General features: G+C 37.6%; 2 protein-coding genes and 1 pseudogene across 3 annotated transcripts; 2 read left to right on the top strand and 1 right to left on the bottom strand.

The window, feature by feature from the left end:
* The first annotated feature begins 2,032 nt into the window (after positions 1–2,032).
* LOC145213263 (uncharacterized) lies at positions 2,033–5,794 on the top strand. The gene is made up of 8 exons (XM_080081496.1): positions 2,033–2,201; positions 2,273–2,451; positions 2,600–2,671; positions 2,740–2,901; positions 3,855–4,074; positions 4,463–4,638; positions 4,838–4,909; positions 5,123–5,794. The coding sequence occupies exons 1-8, from the start codon at positions 2,033–2,035 to the stop codon at positions 5,792–5,794; spliced, it is 1,722 nt and encodes a 573-aa protein (XP_079937622.1).
* A 3,794-nt stretch (positions 5,795–9,588) lies between these two features.
* Positions 9,589–13,149, top strand: LOC145213262 (uncharacterized; annotated as a pseudogene). Its single transcript, XR_013856816.1, has 7 exons — positions 9,589–9,748; positions 9,933–9,989; positions 10,086–10,320; positions 10,459–10,632; positions 11,221–11,292; positions 11,741–12,916; positions 13,084–13,149. The product of XR_013856816.1 is annotated as an uncharacterized LOC145213262 (transcript).
* A 1,107-nt stretch (positions 13,150–14,256) lies between these two features.
* Positions 14,257–18,929, bottom strand: LOC145214619 (membrane-spanning 4-domains subfamily A member 8-like). Its single transcript, XM_080083177.1, has 7 exons — positions 18,831–18,929; positions 17,824–17,982; positions 17,218–17,277; positions 16,606–16,704; positions 15,918–16,085; positions 15,264–15,363; positions 14,257–15,038 (listed from the first exon to the last, which is right to left on the bottom strand). Exons 1-7 carry the CDS (start codon positions 18,915–18,917, stop codon positions 14,764–14,766), a joined length of 948 nt encoding a protein of 315 aa, XP_079939303.1. The 5' UTR covers positions 18,918–18,929; the 3' UTR covers positions 14,257–14,763.
* Between the last annotated feature and the right edge of the window lie 648 nt (positions 18,930–19,577).

The following is a 19,577-nucleotide window of genomic DNA, read 5'->3' as shown; positions in this document are numbered from 1 at the left end:
GCAGAAACAAGGCCTTAGGAATGCCAGCCTTGTGAATTAGGTTGAGTTAGGTTTATTTCGTTTAGTGAAAGAACACAAAGTGACACAATTGCACTAAAACAATCAGCAAGCCGGATATAGTCGCGCAAAAGTAAAGGTAATTCGCAACGATAAGTTCAACTTCCACACTTAAATTATTTGTACCATTCAGTGCTGTTTGTTTATTGGTATTTTTTGCTTTGAACTTCAATAGGACACTAAAACGTTTTGTGTACAAGTTTTTCCGAAAAAAAACGAGTTGCCAATTGGGAATAAGTTATGGCAGGTAAGTAATCCAGCAAAGTACGTTACATCTCTTACATGTAAAAAAAAATCCAAAACTGCAGCATTAGTCAAAGTTACACTTACTAGGGTTATTACGAATAATTGTTGTCCAGCTTAATTTAAAGAAGGAAATTATTTTACACGTAAAGTAAGTTATGGAGTACTTCAACAACAAAATGGACTAAGAGGAAATTAAATCAAGTTATATGCTTTTTCAGAGGATCGAAAAGCCATACAAATACTTAAAAGAGGAAAGACACACTTTGAACTCAATAAATCTGGTTCAAAAACAGCGCTGGACAATGCCGAGGGACATCCGATATCAATCGTAACCATATGCGGGAGTAGGAAAAGTGGAAAATCGTTCATGCTCAACTTGTTTGTTAAGGTACAAATGAGTGCATTGTTAACAATAAAGTGCATCTTGCGTTTGTTTTAATCACAAATAATCACAAAATCTTTTTAGGCACAAATAAAAATTTAAAAAATAACGCTTTAAATATATGCACAAGGCACTTGAAGTATAAAGCTGCATGACCTTAAAGGTAACTTTTATTTTCCAAGAAAAGAAAAAATCAGGGTAAAACGTTAATGTAAGTCAAGTCAAGTCACTCATATAGGGCTGTTTAGCCATTTAATCCGCGACAGGTTGTACTGGGCTACGTGGTACCAGTAGCAGGTGCCTGACCTGACACGTTAATTTAATGTAAGCCTCAGCAAAAATGATACAATTAGCAATAAATACGCAACATGCGTTTTCATGAGAACGTCTGATGTGAAACCAATCAGAGTTTATTTTGTTGTTTTGTTGTGTATTCTTTTACCTGATTTGTCGTTTACTTCGGGGACACACAAACAAAAACACAAAACCCGGATAAGTGCATGATGTGACGTTTTTCTTATAGGGCATGCCGAAAAAAGGGTTGAAAGATTATCTTCCATTCTTCAAACCAGAACAGTTACAGACAGTGTTTGGGCGGAATTATGGAAACAGATCAAACACTGAAGGAATCTGGATCTTGGACAAACCTTTGATGGTCGATTCTTCAAATGGCAAGGTTGATTGACATTCTGTAGAACTTTATTGAAGCTGTAACTAAGGGCGCCGGAACGTCAAGGAGGTGCACTTGCCCTTGTTTCCATAATCTTTGAGGTTGTACAAAATGGTACAAGTGATTATGGATGTGTGGCTACGTGGGAAGTTTTTTCACATTGTAGGGTGTTTCAGGATGTATGCAATGCAATTCTTCTGTTTTTCATTTATAGCTAATGAACCCCTGTACAAATACGTCCCCCCCCCCTTGCCGTGCAAAAATTTTTTCCCGTGACCATGGCTGTATCATATAGTTGTGGGCTCACCACTAATACAACTTTTGCAGGTTGCTCTGTACCTGATGGACGTACAACAAGGAACGTTAAATGGTCAAACCCCCAAGAAGGAATTGACCTGGACAAATACAAGCGGCATTTAGTGAAAATTTTAATGTAAGTGTAGCACATTTGTCTATTTTAACATCAGTTATGTCACATAAAGCAAATGCCTTTTGAATTTCTTCTTAGTTTTGGAAGGAGGTCTGTAGCTATTTGCATGAAGGATCGCCAAAGCCCATGTTTCAGGTTGGTTGTTTAAATGATAAGTTCCTACTGTTTCCTAAATGGAATCGAAAACCTTGTTTTAATTTGCTGTTTAAAATTTCAACTTGGCCAGGTACATTTTCATTATTAGGAAATGTCCATTTTTATTCGAGACGATTCGTGCAATGAAAATATGTCAAAGGAGACAAAAGTTACCGGGTTTAAAAAATTGGCAACTCGGACCAGAGCAATAAAATTTCCCACTCCTAATGGAAGCGTGACAGTACGAAATGAAAAGGAAACACAACCGATTGAAGTAATTGGTAAGTCACACGATAGTAGTTAATCTTGTAATGATTCGTAGCACGACCAAACACGCATTGTGTATAAATAGGTATTGGTGACAACTTTTTACAACATGTGGAAACTGTATTTACTGACATCAAGCAAGGCGCGCGACCATTTCATCTAAATGACGTTGCACTTAACGGTGATGAACAGTATGACTACATCCTAAACTGCTGCAAACACTTGCTGACTGATCAGTATCCAAATGCTACAAAGATCGGCGAGGTTTGTTCCATATAAACAAAAAGATTTACAAACGGTATTGGTTTATAAACGGTTACGAGTAACATGACGAGGAAAAACATACTTTTACGCTTACTGTATTGAAACAGTAAACGGTAATGAATGTGTGTATCAAAATACATTTTCACAGTCGGTGGCAACGTCCCATCTAGAAAGACTTTTACAAGAAAAAGCGACTTACTACGAAACTACTATGACCAAGGTTAGCACAAGTGTCATCTTTATTATTTGTGACACAGTGTTAGTTACTTTGATCAATTTGTTGTGCAGAAGTTAGAGGACTTCACCCAAGGGCTATTTCATTGTCATCAAAACCACAAGCGCCTTGAGCAAAAAATACTCCAAGCGTTTAATGAGGCAAAGCTGGGAAGCAGGGACTTGGTCAGTGAATACAGGAAAGAGTTAATCGACACCATTAATCACATATACAAGGTACTCTCATGTGCTTACGCACAACAAAAAATAATTAACAAAGATGTTCAATATCATAGTGAAGCCCTGGAAGCAAAAAATGCACAATTAACTGACCAAAATGCTCGTCTGAAACAACGTCTAGCAGCAGAAATGTCAGAAAAACAACATACAATACAACAGACTACAGAAGCAAAGCAAAATGAACAGAAAATACAACAAATGAATATAGACTTGAAGCAAAAAGAACAGGTTCAGGTTTTCAGAACAGGTTTTGGACATGAAAAGCCATAGCTGCAGCTAAGCAATTGTATTGTTGGTATGTAGAAACTTAACGGCGCCAGGGAACGCTATGTGCGGATTAAAAATCATAATTGGACAAACAAAGGGCTGTGACTGTTACAAAACAAAAGTTTATGAATATTTCTTTAATACGTCAAATGTCATCTGTGCAGTTCAAATTCTTACCTAGCATATGCATGCGCCATTCATCCTGTTCCGAACTCAAAATATGTGTGGGGACTCATTGGTTTTTGCTAGCAAAAACAATTATGTTATAACAGGCCACAAAAGTATTGGTACCATACTGAATGTATCCATCAAATATATATCCCTTACAATTATAATGAATGGTGCATAAATATGGCACAGTTTCTGTAAAATGGAATATATAGGAAAACCACTATTCCAGTTTAACAATGAGTGTGCCCTATTTTTACTGTTACCAAATCGCATATGCATGTGTGGGGACCCATTAGATTATGCTTGCAGAAACAATTATGGTATAAAGTGCCAGGAAAAAGATAGGGACCCAATGAAATGTAGGTGCCAAATATATATCCATTATAAATATAGTAAATGGTATATGTGATACATCGATAAATATGGTGTAGTATATATAAACTGGCAATATATAGGAAAACCACTATTCTAGTTATTTAACTACATTTGGTATTAATATGAAAACGTCCTAGAGTTCGGTGTTTCTCATTCGGGACTTTTCTTTTCCGGATTACGGTTTTGGAATTCAAGGAGGAGATCTTTATCTTCAAGAAGACGACAAAACGGCGACATTAAATGAAAACATCACAAACTTAAGAAACGTATTTTCAAGCATAAAGGCATTTGGAATGCCAACACCTAATAAATCCGTCAGTGCACGAAAGAAAAAGGATAAAGCGATTGATTTGCAATGTAAGGATTTGTAATTTGTCGTTTTATTTTGTATTGATTTGTCGAATTGTCGTTTATTCGTTGATTTTTTGTACAACGTAGAGTCTTGTTTAAGTCTAATCATAGTGTTTATCTGAGTGTTTTCAAACAAAATGAAAATAAGTTATAGGTGTAACGTATGGGTGTATGTGTTTAATGGCGGTTTTGCGTGTTCAAAGTTGACTTTTGCTTAAGACGTTATTATAAAACTCCTGCTAACACAGGCATGATGCTGGTAGTCATACAAACGTTCAACATTTGTCGTAATACAATGACTATGCTTTATTCCATAGGAATATGCATTAAGGCCCACTGCATTTCGTTATAAACACCTACACACAAAACAAATACAAAATTTCTTTTCTAGAAGCGGGAAAACCGTTTTTGTATTACGCCGACGAGCTGTTTAAGTATCTTCAGTCGAATGTCAGCCCCCTGAAATTTAACGGAAGTCCAATGAGCGGGGAACGTTTGTACGACTACGTGTTGAATTGCAGTGAAAATCTACTTAGCGACAAAGTACCAGACCCATTCACACTTAGTGAGGTGAGTGCCAGTTTAGGTAAGATTATGAAGCATATGCATAAAGCTGTTATTTTATGAAGCATCAGCCTGTCCATGTAGCAACTGAGCCAGACATGCTCGATATCAAGCCTGACGAAAGTTTGCATAAACGTTCTTAAAATATTTATACACAGTTGGAGTCACGTTTGGGTAGTTTCTAATCTAGTTCTTTTTTCTGCAGTCAGTTTCTAAGTTCCAACTTCCCAAGCTGGTAAACCAGGAGAAATCCGAATACAAGAAAATCATGAAGGAGGTTAGAAGATTACTAGCGATTTATTAAGTCAGTGGTCGTTAACCGCCGCGCCGCGCCCCAGTGCCGGCGATGATTAGGGCAATGTTTTTCGTGTATTATGTGCATAGTTTTACAAACTCGCAAACAGTTGTAACGGCAAACTAGTTTTCTGCTAAATCAAATTATGATCTGACTAGTTATGAAACTTTTCTGAATCTCAGTCATATTTGGCAGGTATTAAACAGCTATGATGGAACGCTTTCTGATCTCCACAAACATCACAATTATCAACTTTTAAAGGCACTGCAAAAATTTGAAAAGGTTTCAAAGTTCGGCAGAGATGATGTGGTTATGGAATACAGATGCATGTTGGAATCAGACATCGCCGACATTTACGAAGTGCTTTCTTCCCAAGAAGCAAGAAGACAGATTGCCGAGCAAGCAGAAATGGCTAGGAAAGGGGAGGTTACCGAGGTAAAACCTAGGTATGAGGAACAAAGGCGAGAGCTGCGGAAAGTGACGGATGACAATTCAAAACAAGCGCAGGAGGCAAGGGAGGCAACACAGGAGACAAGAAAAATGCGTTACAAACGGGAAAAGCAACAACGAAACAATGACGCAGGAAAGGCACGTCAAAATTATAAGCAGCAAATGAAAAATGACAAAGAGATGCAGGAGGCTCAAGAGGGGGAGGCGCAAGCAGATCATCAAAAAACTGTTGACGAGCGTCGATATGAAGAGTCAAGAGCAGCGCAAGCAAGAACAGAGAAACAATTAGAAAAACAACAAGAGACACAACGGATGATGTTGGAGCAATTGAAAGCAGCACAAGCACGTGCAGAAGATCCACCAATCAGAGGCTTGAGAAGTTTTGCCGGCTGGGTTGGACGGAAGATCGTTGATTAATCTGTAGCTAATTCATTTCAACGTACTTTTATGGAAGTAATAGCTCATGGCTATTTTGTTTCCAAACCTCTCCTACATTGTTCTTACGAATAGCAGAAAAACATTTGCTTAAAGAACAAACACAGTAGTGTATCAATTGATATAGTTTATTTTCTAGTTCAAACATTCTTGTCACCACGGCAATCAACCGAGCCACCTTTACTTGTCTATGCTGTGATTTCCTTGAGTTAGTTTGCAAATTGTTTCTTATCGCGAAGAGTAAAATGTTTCGCGTTTGTTACGATGATTTTGCTGTATTTTTATATAGTAGCTCAATAATATACTTTGTAGTAGTCCAAAATACTGACGTGTTATAGTAAACAGAACTGTTGCCAAATATTAAATGCTTTTATCTTTGACCTTGTCCGGTATAATTGAAAACCATTTCTGTTCATGACATACAGTAAATTTAGGAGGTTGCAAATATAAAAACTCTTGCCGTAGCTGTTGGAAAACTAGCAAACTGACTCAAAAAAGGCAATGGATTTCTCATTTTAGTGAGGCACTACAAAATACCCTACATTTTACAGAAGAGAGTTTATAAATTGTATTTAAAATTATCTTTCTACTCACATATACCTGTGAAAATAAGGAAATAGTTTTGATAATAAATTCCGAATCAAACGTACACCAGTTTTGTCATGAGCAATGAAGTATACTTACATGCAAATTGCAGGGTGTAGAATGCTTTGTGCTTCGATTTTGTTTTGATCCCAAATGACAAATTGGAATGCAACTAATTTGTTTTGAAAATAAGTTGCTAACGCTGTGTAGGCGTGTTAATCTCATGAAAACATCGTGTTCGAATCATTGTTGTGGGAAAGTTTACAATTTCACGCTTACTCGGCTTCACCAGGGTTCGGGATGCCAACGAGCACTCGAAAGCTTTGTTCTTTTTGAGTGCACCCACAACCTAATTAGATTTTCCCTGTAAAGAATCATTGAAATCCTGGAAAGAATGAATTCCGTTTTGAAGCAAACAGATTCTGTTACTCACAATCGCGCTATTCCAAAAAAGGCTTTCCAAACACTGGGAGTTTTGTTGATAATGGGGTTAAAAATTGTAATGGTCGGGACGCTTGAAGTTAAAAGTTTATGACTAGTATTGTGCCACCGGATAAAGTCTTTTTTTGAATCCCGATCCAGGGGTATTTGTTTTGGAGAGATTGGAGGACATCCCGAAATGATTGCGTGGCCCCAAATGGAAACAAAATTGGTCGTGCTGGGAAGAACCTTTATATCTTCATCAAAAATGCTTTTCCGGGAAAATCGGGGGGTTGGGGGAACCCCGATCTGAGATTTTAGAAATTAGTCTCGAAATCCATACTCTAAGTCTAAATAATGACATTTAGTATAAAGCATAAAGTAGCGTTGAACCTAAACATAACACAATAAATGCTGACCCAAAACTGACAATAAAATACAGATCAATTTTTAAAGTAATTGTCAATTTTTCACACAAAAGTTCAGTTCAAAAGATGCAGCAAAAAATTCAAAAAACTGGCTCCAGTATGGTACTTTTCCTAATCTTTTTGGATTTCAAAAAAAAAATTGGATTCGATTTCAACTATTTATAATGGACAAATACCGAACTAATAAACATTTGATTGCAAAAACCTCTTTGCCCTCAGATGCATCCTTTATAACCAATGGTGCAATTCACAATGGAGATTAAAGTTGATACTTTTTGAGAAAACGAAAGTGTATTGAAATGGTGGTATGTATGTTTTTATACGTACTTTTTATACACGCCCATGTCGCTACTGCAATGCACCGAGGGGTTCACCATACAGGTTAGTTTGACAGGGACCAAAAACGTTAATGTGCATTAGCAATCTTTTGAATGTCAAATTTCGACCTCAACCTTTTATAACAGATTCAATCATCAAATTTTCTTATGTAACAATTCTTTTGGAACAAATACAAGTCCTCAAAAAGTCAATAAAGTTGCTAAAGGTCGTCGGTGTCCCGGGGGTTCCTACATGCTAAATTTCAGTTGCTTAACTGTTGGACTTCTTCCTGCGATGGCGTCACAGACACAAATGTTATAAAAAGGCAGGTAAGGTACGAAAACGATATTCTGGCTTGGCGTTGGGCTGCTGGAATAGCTTTAAAATAGCATTAAACAAGCGTGAAGAAATTTCGTGGATATTTAGTTTATTTCGCTTGATAAAAAGGATGCTCGTTTATGCTTGTCTGCACTGATTGGCTAAAAATGGTTGTAATCGGTTAGTTTTCCATATTGAACGAGTAATATATGGTGACTTTGTACGTAGAAGGTGAACCAGCTTCTATTTTTTGCATAAATCTTTATCGTGTAGAAATTTAATAGGATAAAGCTGACTGTACTACCAACCCATCACCATGACAGGTAGGCGAATTTTGAGGCTCGTCTACAGCTCGGCGCTACTGTGTGCCAACGCTCTTGGGCATTTATAGAATTTAACTTTGTTAACGTTTGTTCAGACAAATACAACACCGTCCAAGTTCTAATCAAAGGCCCCGAAGACACGTTCGATCTTAATAAAGTCGGTTTGAAAGCGGCTTTAAAGGATGCATGGAAATATCCTGTTTGTATCATTGCCATCTGTGGTGACAAGAGAAAGGGGAAATCCTTCATTCTCAACATGTTTCTTCGTTACCTTGTAAAGGTAGGTTTGTAAAGCAAGTTTGGTTTGTACATTATTACCAATTGCAGTCAAAAAACTATTAACCTGCAGAGCCTGTCATGCTACGCCGAAACATGATATGCCCTACTTACCCCGCTGTATGCCCCGCCAGACACAGTCCAGTATGCTGGTCATGGCAAGACTCCGTGGAAAACAAGACGGTGTAGCTGTGGAGCTTTCAGCCATCATCCACTAATTGTGTCCTGTACAACCTATACAATTCTTAATCAAACACAAAACTATTTTCCAGGGCCTACCTGGAAAATCAATACTATCCAAGACAAAAAAAGATCTACATGCAGCATTTGAGTGGAGAGGAGGATCAAGAAGAAACACAGAAGGAATCTGGATTCTTGACAAACCAATCCTGGTTGATACTATGAGTGGCAAGGTGAGTCGTATCTGACCTCAAGTAAAAACGTAAAAGGGTTATTAACTCTTTTTGCGCGCGTTACAAGTCTATAGTTTGTTTTGTATTGTGTTTTGTTCACGCAACAAACACAGGCCCCTGCGAAAAACAGAGTCAGCAATTAGCTTAGTCAGCAATTATTGCCATTGAAAACGCCTATGCTCCGTTGGGTCACCTATCGAAAATTAGCAGGCCTGTGCCGTGAGTGTTAGTACCTCTACCCGAAAACCTAGCTGTTGTAAATACATAAAAAAAAGAACCTGTTAAAGCCGTTACCTGATATAGATAAAAGGGCCTGAGAACGTGAAAGGGCAACAGAACTGGGTTTGTCAACATGGGTGAATACCAGCCGGTTGAATAGTAGTGGAAGGTAAACAACAACCACAAAAAAGTAAACCATGACCAACGTATCATATTAAATAACCGTCCCTTTTTAATTTCTGATGCACTTGTTGTCTAAGTTGAACGCTGTATTAAAAATTAAACAAAACTAAAAGCTAGAAGTTTATTTACTCCCTATGAAAATATTCTCAATATCGTTGAATGGATTGCCACCAGTAGCGCTAAAATAGCTCACATATCTAGAAAATGATTTTAAGTTAGACCCCAGTAGGCAACAGCTTTATTGTCTTTGTCCAACTCAGCGGAATCGATTGTATCCGTCTTACCTGTGTATTTTAGGTTGCTGTCTACCTAATGGACACACAAGGAATGTTCGACAGTCAAACATCTAAGAAGGAGTGTTCCCAAATTTTCGCTCTTGCCACGCTTATGAGCTCGCATCTTGTCTTCAACCTCATGAGACAAATACAAGCAAACGATCTTGAATATCTCGACGTAAGTTTAACATTTAAGTGCTTAGACATAAGCTCATAATATTTAATGCTCTATTTATATTTTTTCCAAACCTTGAACATAATGTACCGTGTAAATTTATAATAGCGACACTTACGTGTTTTTTTTAAAAAAACTATTGCTCTGGTCTGGCGACCACAAACATCTCAGTTTGTTTGTTTTGTAGTTTTGGACGCAGACAGCAAAATACATAAACACTGGATCAGAAGAGGCATTTTTTCAGGTTTATTTACGTTTTTAGATTTCGTTGAAATAAATGAAATGATTTTTGTCGAGTGAATCAAAAATTTAAATTACTTTCAATTTTTTTGAAATGCAGAATTTGCTGTTTCTCATTCGGGACTTTCCCTTTCCGGATTATGGTTTTGGAATCCAAGCAGGGGAACGTTATCTTCAAGAGGAGTTAAAAGAGTCTGACGACAAAACGAAAGCAGTAAATGAAAACATCAGAAACTTAAGGAAAGTGTTTTCGAGTGTAAAGGCATTTGGAATGCCAACACCTGATAAATCTGTCGCCTCAAGAAAGGAAGAGGATAAACCAGTTAACTTACAAGGTAAAGAATTGTTACAAATGCAAAAATACACTAATTCAGGATTTCCCAAGTTGGCCAAAAAGCACTGCATTGTAAAGTTGCTATTCTGGTGTAGAAAATTTTATAGGCTTAACACGCAGTGTTTACTCCTTTATCCAGATGCGGGAAAAAAGTTCATGCAGCACGCCAACGATCTGTTTAAGCACATTCGGGATCAGCCCCCTGACATTTAACGGAAGTCCGATGAGCGGTAAACAACTGCACGACTACGTGTTAAGTTGCAGTGAAAATCTGCTCGGCGACAAAATACCGGACCCAACCACCCTGAGTGAAGTGAGTACCATTTTAATAAGGATTTTGCATTATCTGCTGTGCATTATCAAAGCAACTGGGTAAATAATGTCAGGCTTGTCAGGCATATCAGATGCGCCATAACGAATCGTGCTGGTCTCGCAAGCATTTTCATTGGGCGTGGCATAGGTTAAAAAAGTCTGAGTTGTAGTGGGATTGGACTCACAACAGGAGCCTATCTGGCGCTCTATCAACAGAGCTACACACGTTCGGTGGTAATCCCACCCAATGTCTAAAAACTCAGATCGTTTCCTGGCGTATATGTAGTCAGCTTCTAGTAAGAAAGTTCGAATGTTTGATACGAATATCAACTATAAATAAGTACTCATCACTGGAATCAGCATTTACGTACACTAGCCCTAACGTAAGGTTCACATACAAATTACAGTATAATGTACCAAGATTTTAATTAATTGGTACAGCTTGAGAGATCAGTTCGGTTTGTTATAACGCCTTGGAACCTTGCGTCTATTGCTTATTTGTTATTAAGTTAACCGTCATCGTTGATTTGCAAAACACTTTAGTGGTGTTGGGTTTGGCCTACGCTAAACTGGTTCTTACATTCTACAGTCAGTTTCAAAGTTCCAACTTGCCAAGCTGGTAAACCAGGAGAAGGCCGAGTATGAGAAAGTTATGAAAGAGGTAAGAACGGTTTTGCTAAACATCTGTTGATGAATGCGTTGAAGCCTAATCCAGACAGTGGTATTGTTCCAAGCAAAATAAACCAGACTGTGTTTCATTAGTTAAGACACATAAGCTAAACCAGTGTGTGGGAGTATTGGCTTTCGTGGTGAGCCATCACTGCAGGGTTCTAAGCCTTGTAGAATGAGGGATGCATTATTTAGAGTAATTTTATGTTGGATTTCTTGGGTTTGGTTGGCAAGGTTAACATCGCCGCCCAAAACTGCTAGACCAAGTTCTGGAACTGACGGATTAATTCCGTAACAACAAGTAATGAATTTAAAGTCAAACAGGTCTCGCAGTCATTGTTTGCACGTTTCCAATATCTTGGAAACATCTTAATATGTAGTTGCTGTACCAAATCAATACTTTTGTATGTTTTCTTGGTAATTCAATCTCTACTTGACAGGCATCGGACACGTTTGAAGCAATTGATCTGTACGAAAATCACAAGGTACAACTGCTGGAGGCATTAAAAAGGTTTGACAATGTTTCCAAATTCGGCAGAGATGATGTAATCATGGACTACAGACGGATGTTGGAGTCAGACATTGCCGATATTTACGATGTCCTCTCTTCTTGCTTTAATCAGAAGTTGGAGCTGAAAGACTCCGAGAACAAGCGAGAGGAAGAGGCAAGGATTTCCAGAATGCGAGAGGACCAACTGAGTAATATGGTAAAGAGACAAGAAGAGCAGATGAAAGAAACGGCTGCAAAACACGCCAGAGATGCAGAGGAGTTGAAAAAGCGCCTTGAAGAACAGGAGAAACGCTTCAAAGAGGCAGAAGAAAATAGAACAAGGGAGGTGGAAGAAGCAAAAAAGCAGATAGCAGAGCAGAAGCGGCTGCACGAAGAGGCAATCATTGCCAGAAGGGAGGAGGCAGCGGAGGCGAAAGCAATGTATGAAAAGCAGAAACAAGAGATGCGAAAAATGGCGAATGACAACTCGAAACAAGCGCAGGAGGCAAGGGAGAACTTTCAGAAGATGGAGGAGCGTTACAAGCGGGAAGAGCAACAAAGAAAAGATGACGCTGAAAAGGCACGTCAAAATTATGAGCAGCAAATGAAAGATTACAAAGAGATGCAGGAGGCTCGAGAGAAGGAGGCAGAAGCAGCAAGGGAACAGCAACAGAAGATGTGGGATCAGCAAAAAGCTGCTGACGATCGTCGATACGAGGAGTCCAAAGCAGCACAAGCAAGAACAGAGGAACAACTAAAGGAATTGATTAATTACAAAACAACGCAGGAGGTCAAAGAGAGTGAGTACCGGGAAAGGGCGGAAAAGGAGGCTAAAGCGGCAAGGGAACAGCAACAGAAGATGTGGGATGAGCAAAGAGCTGCTGACGATCGTCGATACGAGGAGGCCAAAGCTGCACTAGCAAAAACAGAGGAACAACTAAAGGAGTTGATAAACTACAAAACAAGGCAGGAGGAAGAGAGTGAGAACCGGGAAAGGGCGGAAAGAGTGAGGGAAGCTGAAGCAACAATAGAACATCAGCGGATGATGTTGGAACAAATGAAAGCAACTCAAACCAGAACAGAACAAAATTTGGAGCGAGCGCTTGAAAATCGTCAGCAACAAAATGTAAGAATCGGAAATAACTTCTATAAAACCAGCTTTTGACAAAAACTATAGTACGGTTTGCAAAGCAAGCTATGAGCAAACTGTATAAGAGCCCTTGTTTAAAACTTGGAACTTTAAGTATTTAATTCGTTGGTTTTTAAATCACCTAATAAAAAGTTTGTTTTTAGGATGATCCACCAATCAGAGGTTTGAGAAGTTTTGCTGGCTGGGTCGGACGAAAGATTTTTGATTAAACGGTAATTAGCTATTTTTTTCTCTCGCTTCTGCAATCAGGATTACCATGCCTTCTTTATATATTTTCAATTTATCCAATATTTAATAGACTACGACGAAAAACAAAAAAATCATAATTTTAAAAAATGTGCATATAGTTTCGGCTTGTGTCCTTTTTTGTCTTAATTAAAGCATTCCCCCCAAGGTTTTTTTTCAAAAAAAATCGCAAATTCTTTCCAAATGCCTCTTATGTTTAGCTTTCGGACGATAATAAACGCGGTTTACTGCAAACAAAAACAGAAAGAACAAATAAAGGATTTTTTATGTAGCAACTAATTGTTATTTTTCTTTAGGTTTGAAAGCTCTCATCACCACCAACAATGTGAAGAGACTTTTTACCGATTTTTTTGTGTTGGTTTGCAAATTGTTTCTTTTCTCGTCAGTACATTTTTTGCCTTCAAATTGATTTTTATGTAGAAGTCTAATAATATGCTTTTTTAGTAATCGTATTGCCTTTTTTTTCTTGTCTTACGTATTTCGTTAAAACTAAAATTGCTGTCGCAGTTCACCCATTATTTTTGAAACAAACTTATGTCAATATCTTTCGTTACCGATACTTTAATGAAAAATCTTATGTCGTGCCATGATGTACAAATGCCACAAAAGTGCCCGAAATATAACATGAAATAACGTAGGTTTGGTCGCACTTTTTCGCACACTATTGTGTACATCAGGATTTTACAAATACAATTGCCTTGTTTAACTGAATTTATAAACCCAATACCGTTTCGCCACTTGTACAGCTCTTATTTGTTGCCGTTTTTGTACAGTTTGTTTTTAAATTGTCTTTTGCTTTATAATGTTGGTAAATAGATCGGCTGTGATTTATTAGAATAAATACAAGAAATAGGCGTGTTTGTTTACTAATAAAACGACAAGATAATAAGCCATATACAGCCAAGATAATAATTACAATAGTTTTAAACCTAACCCATTCAAGTAAAGACAAATTTTCCTGTTAAATGTGTGCAAAAATGGCTACTTTTGCCACTTTGGCATGGACATTACTGTTTTTTTTATATTTCAGCATTACCGAAGCCATAGTACTGTATATATTTTTTCATACATTCCAAGTCGCTGTGCATTGTTCAAACTGTCCGATAACTTCTGACTAACTCTACTAAATTAAACAATATAGAATGTGCAAAACAATATACAATGTATAAACAATATACAATTTGCAGCCTTTTTGATACATTAGCCAAGTTAGGGCTAAAAAAGTTACAATCTACTTTAGCGCAATAAAAACAGTTTTGTCCCAAATTTTTAAAGAATTGGTATATGACCAGATATTTTTAAAAAAACAACACATCCATGCAACAAAATGTAAATTGGTTTGTTTTAGCGATCAAAAAGAAATCTTTTTAGTAATTCGATATAAGTGATTGTTAAGAAAAAAGAGAGCTACTGACTATTTCTTTTAATGCCAAGGACACCGGCCAATAAAAGGACAATTAAGGCTAAAACTAGACACAATTCGTAGATGGTAAAAAGAAACTCCTTAGTTTATCTACAAAAAGTTTAGGATGTTTAGACGAAGAAAGCTAGTTTAATGCAAAAACAACTACTTTAATCTAATCAGCACGATATGACTGGGGTTCAGTGCCCATCGAAGTATTGTTGTAACCGCTATTGTGGTGCATTGTGTTCTGGTACGCAGCCGTGTGGTCAAGTTTTTGGTGTTGTTCAGCCGCCAGGTGCTGATGCGGATTAGGTAGTTGCCTAGACTGTACGTCTGCAGTCACGGCCGCTAGGTGCTGATGTGGATTAGGCAGTTGTCTAGATTGTACGTCTGCAGTCACGGCCGCTGGGTGCTGATGCGGATTAGGCAGTTGTCTAGCTTGTATATCTGCAGTCACAATGAAGCACAACTAAACATGTTTGCTCTTTGAATGCATGATTTTTAATTTAACCGTTATAAATTGGTGATTTACCATTGGTGATTTATACAGGCTTGTTGGGTTTAACGTAAGAAATACAATTTTTCCTCCAGTATTTGGGGAACAGCATAACATCATGTAATAGTAAGTGAAATGTCTTAAGTTCTGTGCCAAGTCAAGGGAGTAAAACGTACCTGGTCTGTAATGTACTGCAACTGCTGGTTGGATTCCTGGTTGATTAGAGTAAACCCCGGTGTTGGGAACCACATAAGCGTTTCTCGGTTCAATGTCTCTCTGATAATATCGATAAAATGAAAACCAAATAGATTCGTCAATAATTTTCTACCCGGTGTATAGATAAATGGATGTAAATTGTCGGCTTGGTATTAGAACTATACCGAAATTCCAAAGTCCGAGGGCAAAAACAAAAGAAATAAGGCATGAAACTTTTGGAAAACACAAAAGGCAGTACAGCTTGATTAAAAACATGCACTGATGATGACAACAGAGATTGTCGAAACGTCTGAACGATGTATTCTTTATATACACCACTACCTTGGCAGTAATGTTTATGACTAAACAAAAGGCAGTTCTCCATAAAAAAGGAACAAAAAGTTGAGCCGATCTAATTTGGACATCCGGACCGTTAAATCGGTTTTAAGTCTTAAACATTGTGTCTTTATGATTTTAGCATATCCCTGTTGCTGCTAGCGCATTGTAAGTGTCAAAAATACGATAAATCCCATAGAGAATTTACAGACAACAACGGTGCAAGCAACAGCCCAAACTTAACCGACAATTATTTACTGTAGTGTAATACCCAGAAAACAACAAACGGATTTTAATACCTCGCTTTGACAACATTCACAACAGCCGTATGATACTCCGTTTGTGACAATTTTCGATGCCCAACAGCAGCAGAAACTGGCACTCACGATACAAAGAACCACAGCTACAATCCCAAATCCTGTAATTGTGCGTTCCACACCAAATCCCAACGGATATAGCACACCAGTCTAAACATATTATACATGTTTTGTGTTAAAACAACTCTGCAACAATAACCCCACCTAAAGTTACTCCGTATAAAAATGTAAATACTAACACTGAACGGAAAATCAGTATAACGAGCTCATGACCAATACCCTTAATCCTAATGAAACCTCATCCAAATCCTAATTGCCCTTAGCGCCAGTATGTTTAAATACTTTTCTTTATAATAATTGCCAGTGGTTGTACACCACTTATAGGTAATTAGTAAACTCATCAAATCAGTTCTTAAGTTAGTAACTCGACCGTGTTAAAAGTTAGAATTTTTTGACGTCTTTGCGTTCACGGTCTTTGCGTTGTATCTCTGTAAATGTTGTTCTTAAACCCCTGTCAGCCTGGCTACAGACTTATGTTTCATAGGTGAGTGCTTCCCGTAACCGATGGGCTGCGAGATTATACTAGGTATTATGTAGTGTATAATCACAACCCAAGAAAAAAAAAGTGAGAAACGAACAGAAATCAAGGGCTGAAACTCATACAACCTACCCATGTCGTCGTGTAACTTTCAGCAACATGTATACTGAGGGCAAACATCACACCTGAAAACACCGCAGCCAAGATTGAAAACGCCATGTAGCTGTTGATCTGCATGCAAACGTGCGAAGAGTGGTGAACAAAACGTTAAACGACACGTATTTTGAACTTAAATCCTGTTTGTTGTACATTCAATCACAAAACTCTTTATTATCTTCTTGAAAAATGCAATACTACTAAGAAGTTATAGGTAGGGTACGATTATTTGTTTTAGCCCTGCAATCCCAAACATACATGTTTATGAAATAAGCTATTGTTGCCAGGCATAATGTATAGGACGTCGAAACGTCGATTGTTTACAATAAAACTGCTGGATGAGCAATACTTGGTCATACATGTTTATATCACTTCAAAAACAAGGCCAGAATCACCGCACTAAATCTCCTATAATCCAATGCAAACCGAAATGTCTCTACAGTTAAGCTTAGCTATGTAATTATGTTTTAAAGTCTGACACATTGCCACAAAGCTCAGTTATGTACAGATGTGGAATTCCGACAACACCATACGTTGGTGCGCTTCCACCACAATACTTCCGTAAAGCTATTAGTATACTGAGCTTACCAAGTGTTGCGAAACAGTCTTTTTGCCACATGCAATTCCCAATGATCCAGCAGCAATAATCTATAAATACAGAGTTTATCGATAAGAGTTTCTCAATTATACGCACATCAACAAACAACAAAACGATCATTCTAAAAATGGCGTGAGCATTTTATTATAAATTGTTGAGTAGGTACATCACATACATTTTATAGATCACATATAGAGGCCTGCGTACCAAAATACCCCTTAAGGGGTAGGAAATAGGAGCTAAACGGGCTTGATTAGGGACTGACTTAGCTTCATCTTTACCGCAATTTTACCCACTTTTCATTCTAAGTTGCACTACTTTTTTGCTAAAACTTTGTTTCGCGCCACGTTTTAGGTCGCTACAACTCTGTGCCAAACTGGTCCATTCAGTAAATTAATAATTAATCAGTTTACCATGTTGAAATTACTACGTAACAGAATTAAAAGATGGAGCTTTCAAATTAAACATTTGAAGGAAAATTTTAGCTGTCAGAGTAAAGGCGATTAAACGGGACTCTAGTGAAGAAGTATTTAGAAATTCGTTTTCCACAGCCGAAAACGAAATCACGTACAGCCCGCACCTAGACATCTGCTTACCCATATACCGCACCACACTCCTTCGCCGAGATTCATTCGGTAAACACTCACGCTATGGAAGCCGGCCAAACTGATTTGAAAGTTATAATGGTCGTGAACGTCCACGAGTAAAACCGTACCAAGCACAAAGCAGATGACACCGATCGCACACTGGATGTACTGCACGAATACAACGAAATAATGTATTATTTGTAGCAGACTGATAGCTGAAATGTCAAGGTTATACACTTTAGTTAATAACCCATTGGTATAATACAACACAACCGATTATGGTACTTAATAAAACAGTATAATTCTGAACGAGGGGGTCAAGAAACAGTGCCAAAATATACGATCTGTGCATGAAACATTAAGTGAAAGTGTAGTTTTTAGAATATTTTACACAAAATATTTCCACGATTCCACCACCAATCTACTGAATGGGCTACAATTTTAAATACTTTTGTCAGTCATTATGAACGAGGGGTAAAAATAAATTAAAGGAAAGTTCAAAAGGCAGAAAAGGCTAAAAACTACTAAAGTTTCAAACACTCGAATAAATCTCTCGACTGAAAATATCCATGATCTTACGGGTTCATAATACCTTAACCTGCGTCAAAGTAATGTTTAAGGTCAAACATGTTGAAGCAACTTTATTAATACAGACTTGAAGTTCCTATTACGTGTACCATTTGATAAAAAACGTCAGAAATTAAAATACGACAGACATCTTAAACTGGGCTGGCGCCGGTGCATTGCTTAAAACTTTTTTTCGGGACACTTGATTTGTCTACTGAAGTATAAGTATCACCATCTTGAGACCCTTGCAGGCTCATTGTGTGCAAACAATGCAAAATCAAAGAAAACCACAAAGACAAAACAATATATGGTAACGCCACTAAATGATCAGAAAAAAATGACCTTTATTTTACGTCTGTTTTTTATTAAAAAAGACTTTGTGCAAACTGGCCGCCACTGGTGAAATAAGAACATGTGACGCGGCCGTCCATAGTAAAAACAGGCCTTACCCCGAATATACGAAAAATCCTTTTAAGTCTTCGAATTTCAGCATTTCTGCTAATCTCAGTCCGCTGGACCGTCCTTTGAACAGGCATTCCCGGAACTTGCATTTGATTGCGCATTTTGAAAGATTTCAAATAAGAATTCGAAAAGCTACAACATTCCAATTATAAAAGCAAACTTAAAACATTCCAATTAACAGCCTTTTTCAAACGTATTTTGTAATTCTTTCAGTTTTTGTACGAGTCAGCTTGTAAATTGCAGTATGTTAAGTTAAATCATAACAGATGTGTTTACAATCGCTGTTTGAAACCTGTTTTACACTGATGATGACAATAACAAGTGTTGGAACGCCTCTACTAAGCATATGAATACTAACACATACCGCAGATTGGTTTTCAGTCATGGTATTGTTAGTTTAAGTCCACTTAATACTCATCACCACTAATGCTTAACACTATGGTCAGTAAATCCCCCATCTTAATCACAACTTCTAAATCCAGAAACCTTCAAAACTGTAAGAAACACTATTAATTGAAACAGAAACTTAGAAGCGAACGAGTTTGCTCAACTAATTAGTTTCAAACAATCGAAACGCACCAGTTAGAGTGAAAAGGGGCCACTATAGTTACAGACTGGTGAACAAAAAGCTCCTAGATACGTGTAAACCTGTTTGATTCTGATTGTATTGTCCTCGATACGTATTATTACCATGAATTATATTCGCAGTAAATGTAACAACAAATACTTTTTTT

This window comes from Phallusia mammillata, chromosome 2 (genome assembly GCF_965637545.1).
Source record: "Phallusia mammillata chromosome 2, kaPhaMamm4.hap1.1, whole genome shotgun sequence".
NCBI lineage: Eukaryota > Metazoa > Chordata > Ascidiacea > Phlebobranchia > Ascidiidae > Phallusia > Phallusia mammillata.
Note: the sequence above shows the minus strand (reverse complement) of the source record. Positions and strands in the feature narration are given on the sequence as shown.

What these genes read in the sequence shown, in the direction of transcription:
- LOC145213263 (XM_080081496.1), top strand. Translation starts at nt 2,033, where the DNA reads ATGTCCATTTTTATTCGAGACGATTCGTGCAATGAAAATATGTCAAAG. An exon ending in ACGAAACTACTATGACCAAG is followed by an intron (nt 2,672 to 2,739) that starts GTTAGCACAAGT and finishes TTTGTTGTGCAG; the next exon opens with AAGTTAGAGGACTTCACCCA. An exon ending in ACAAGAAAATCATGAAGGAG is followed by an intron (nt 4,910 to 5,122) that starts GTTAGAAGATTA and finishes CATATTTGGCAG; the next exon opens with GTATTAAACAGCTATGATGG.
- LOC145214619 (XM_080083177.1), bottom strand. Translation starts at nt 18,917, where the DNA reads ATGCCTGTTCAAAGGACGGTCCAGCGGACTGAGATTAGCAGAAATGCT. An exon ending in GGATTTTTCGTATATTCGGG is followed by an intron (nt 17,983 to 18,830) that starts GTAAGGCCTGTT and finishes GTATTCGTGCAG; the next exon opens with TACATCCAGTGTGCGATCGG. An exon ending in AGACTGTTTCGCAACACTTG is followed by an intron (nt 16,705 to 17,217) that starts GTAAGCTCAGTA and finishes GTTTGCATGCAG; the next exon opens with ATCAACAGCTACATGGCGTT.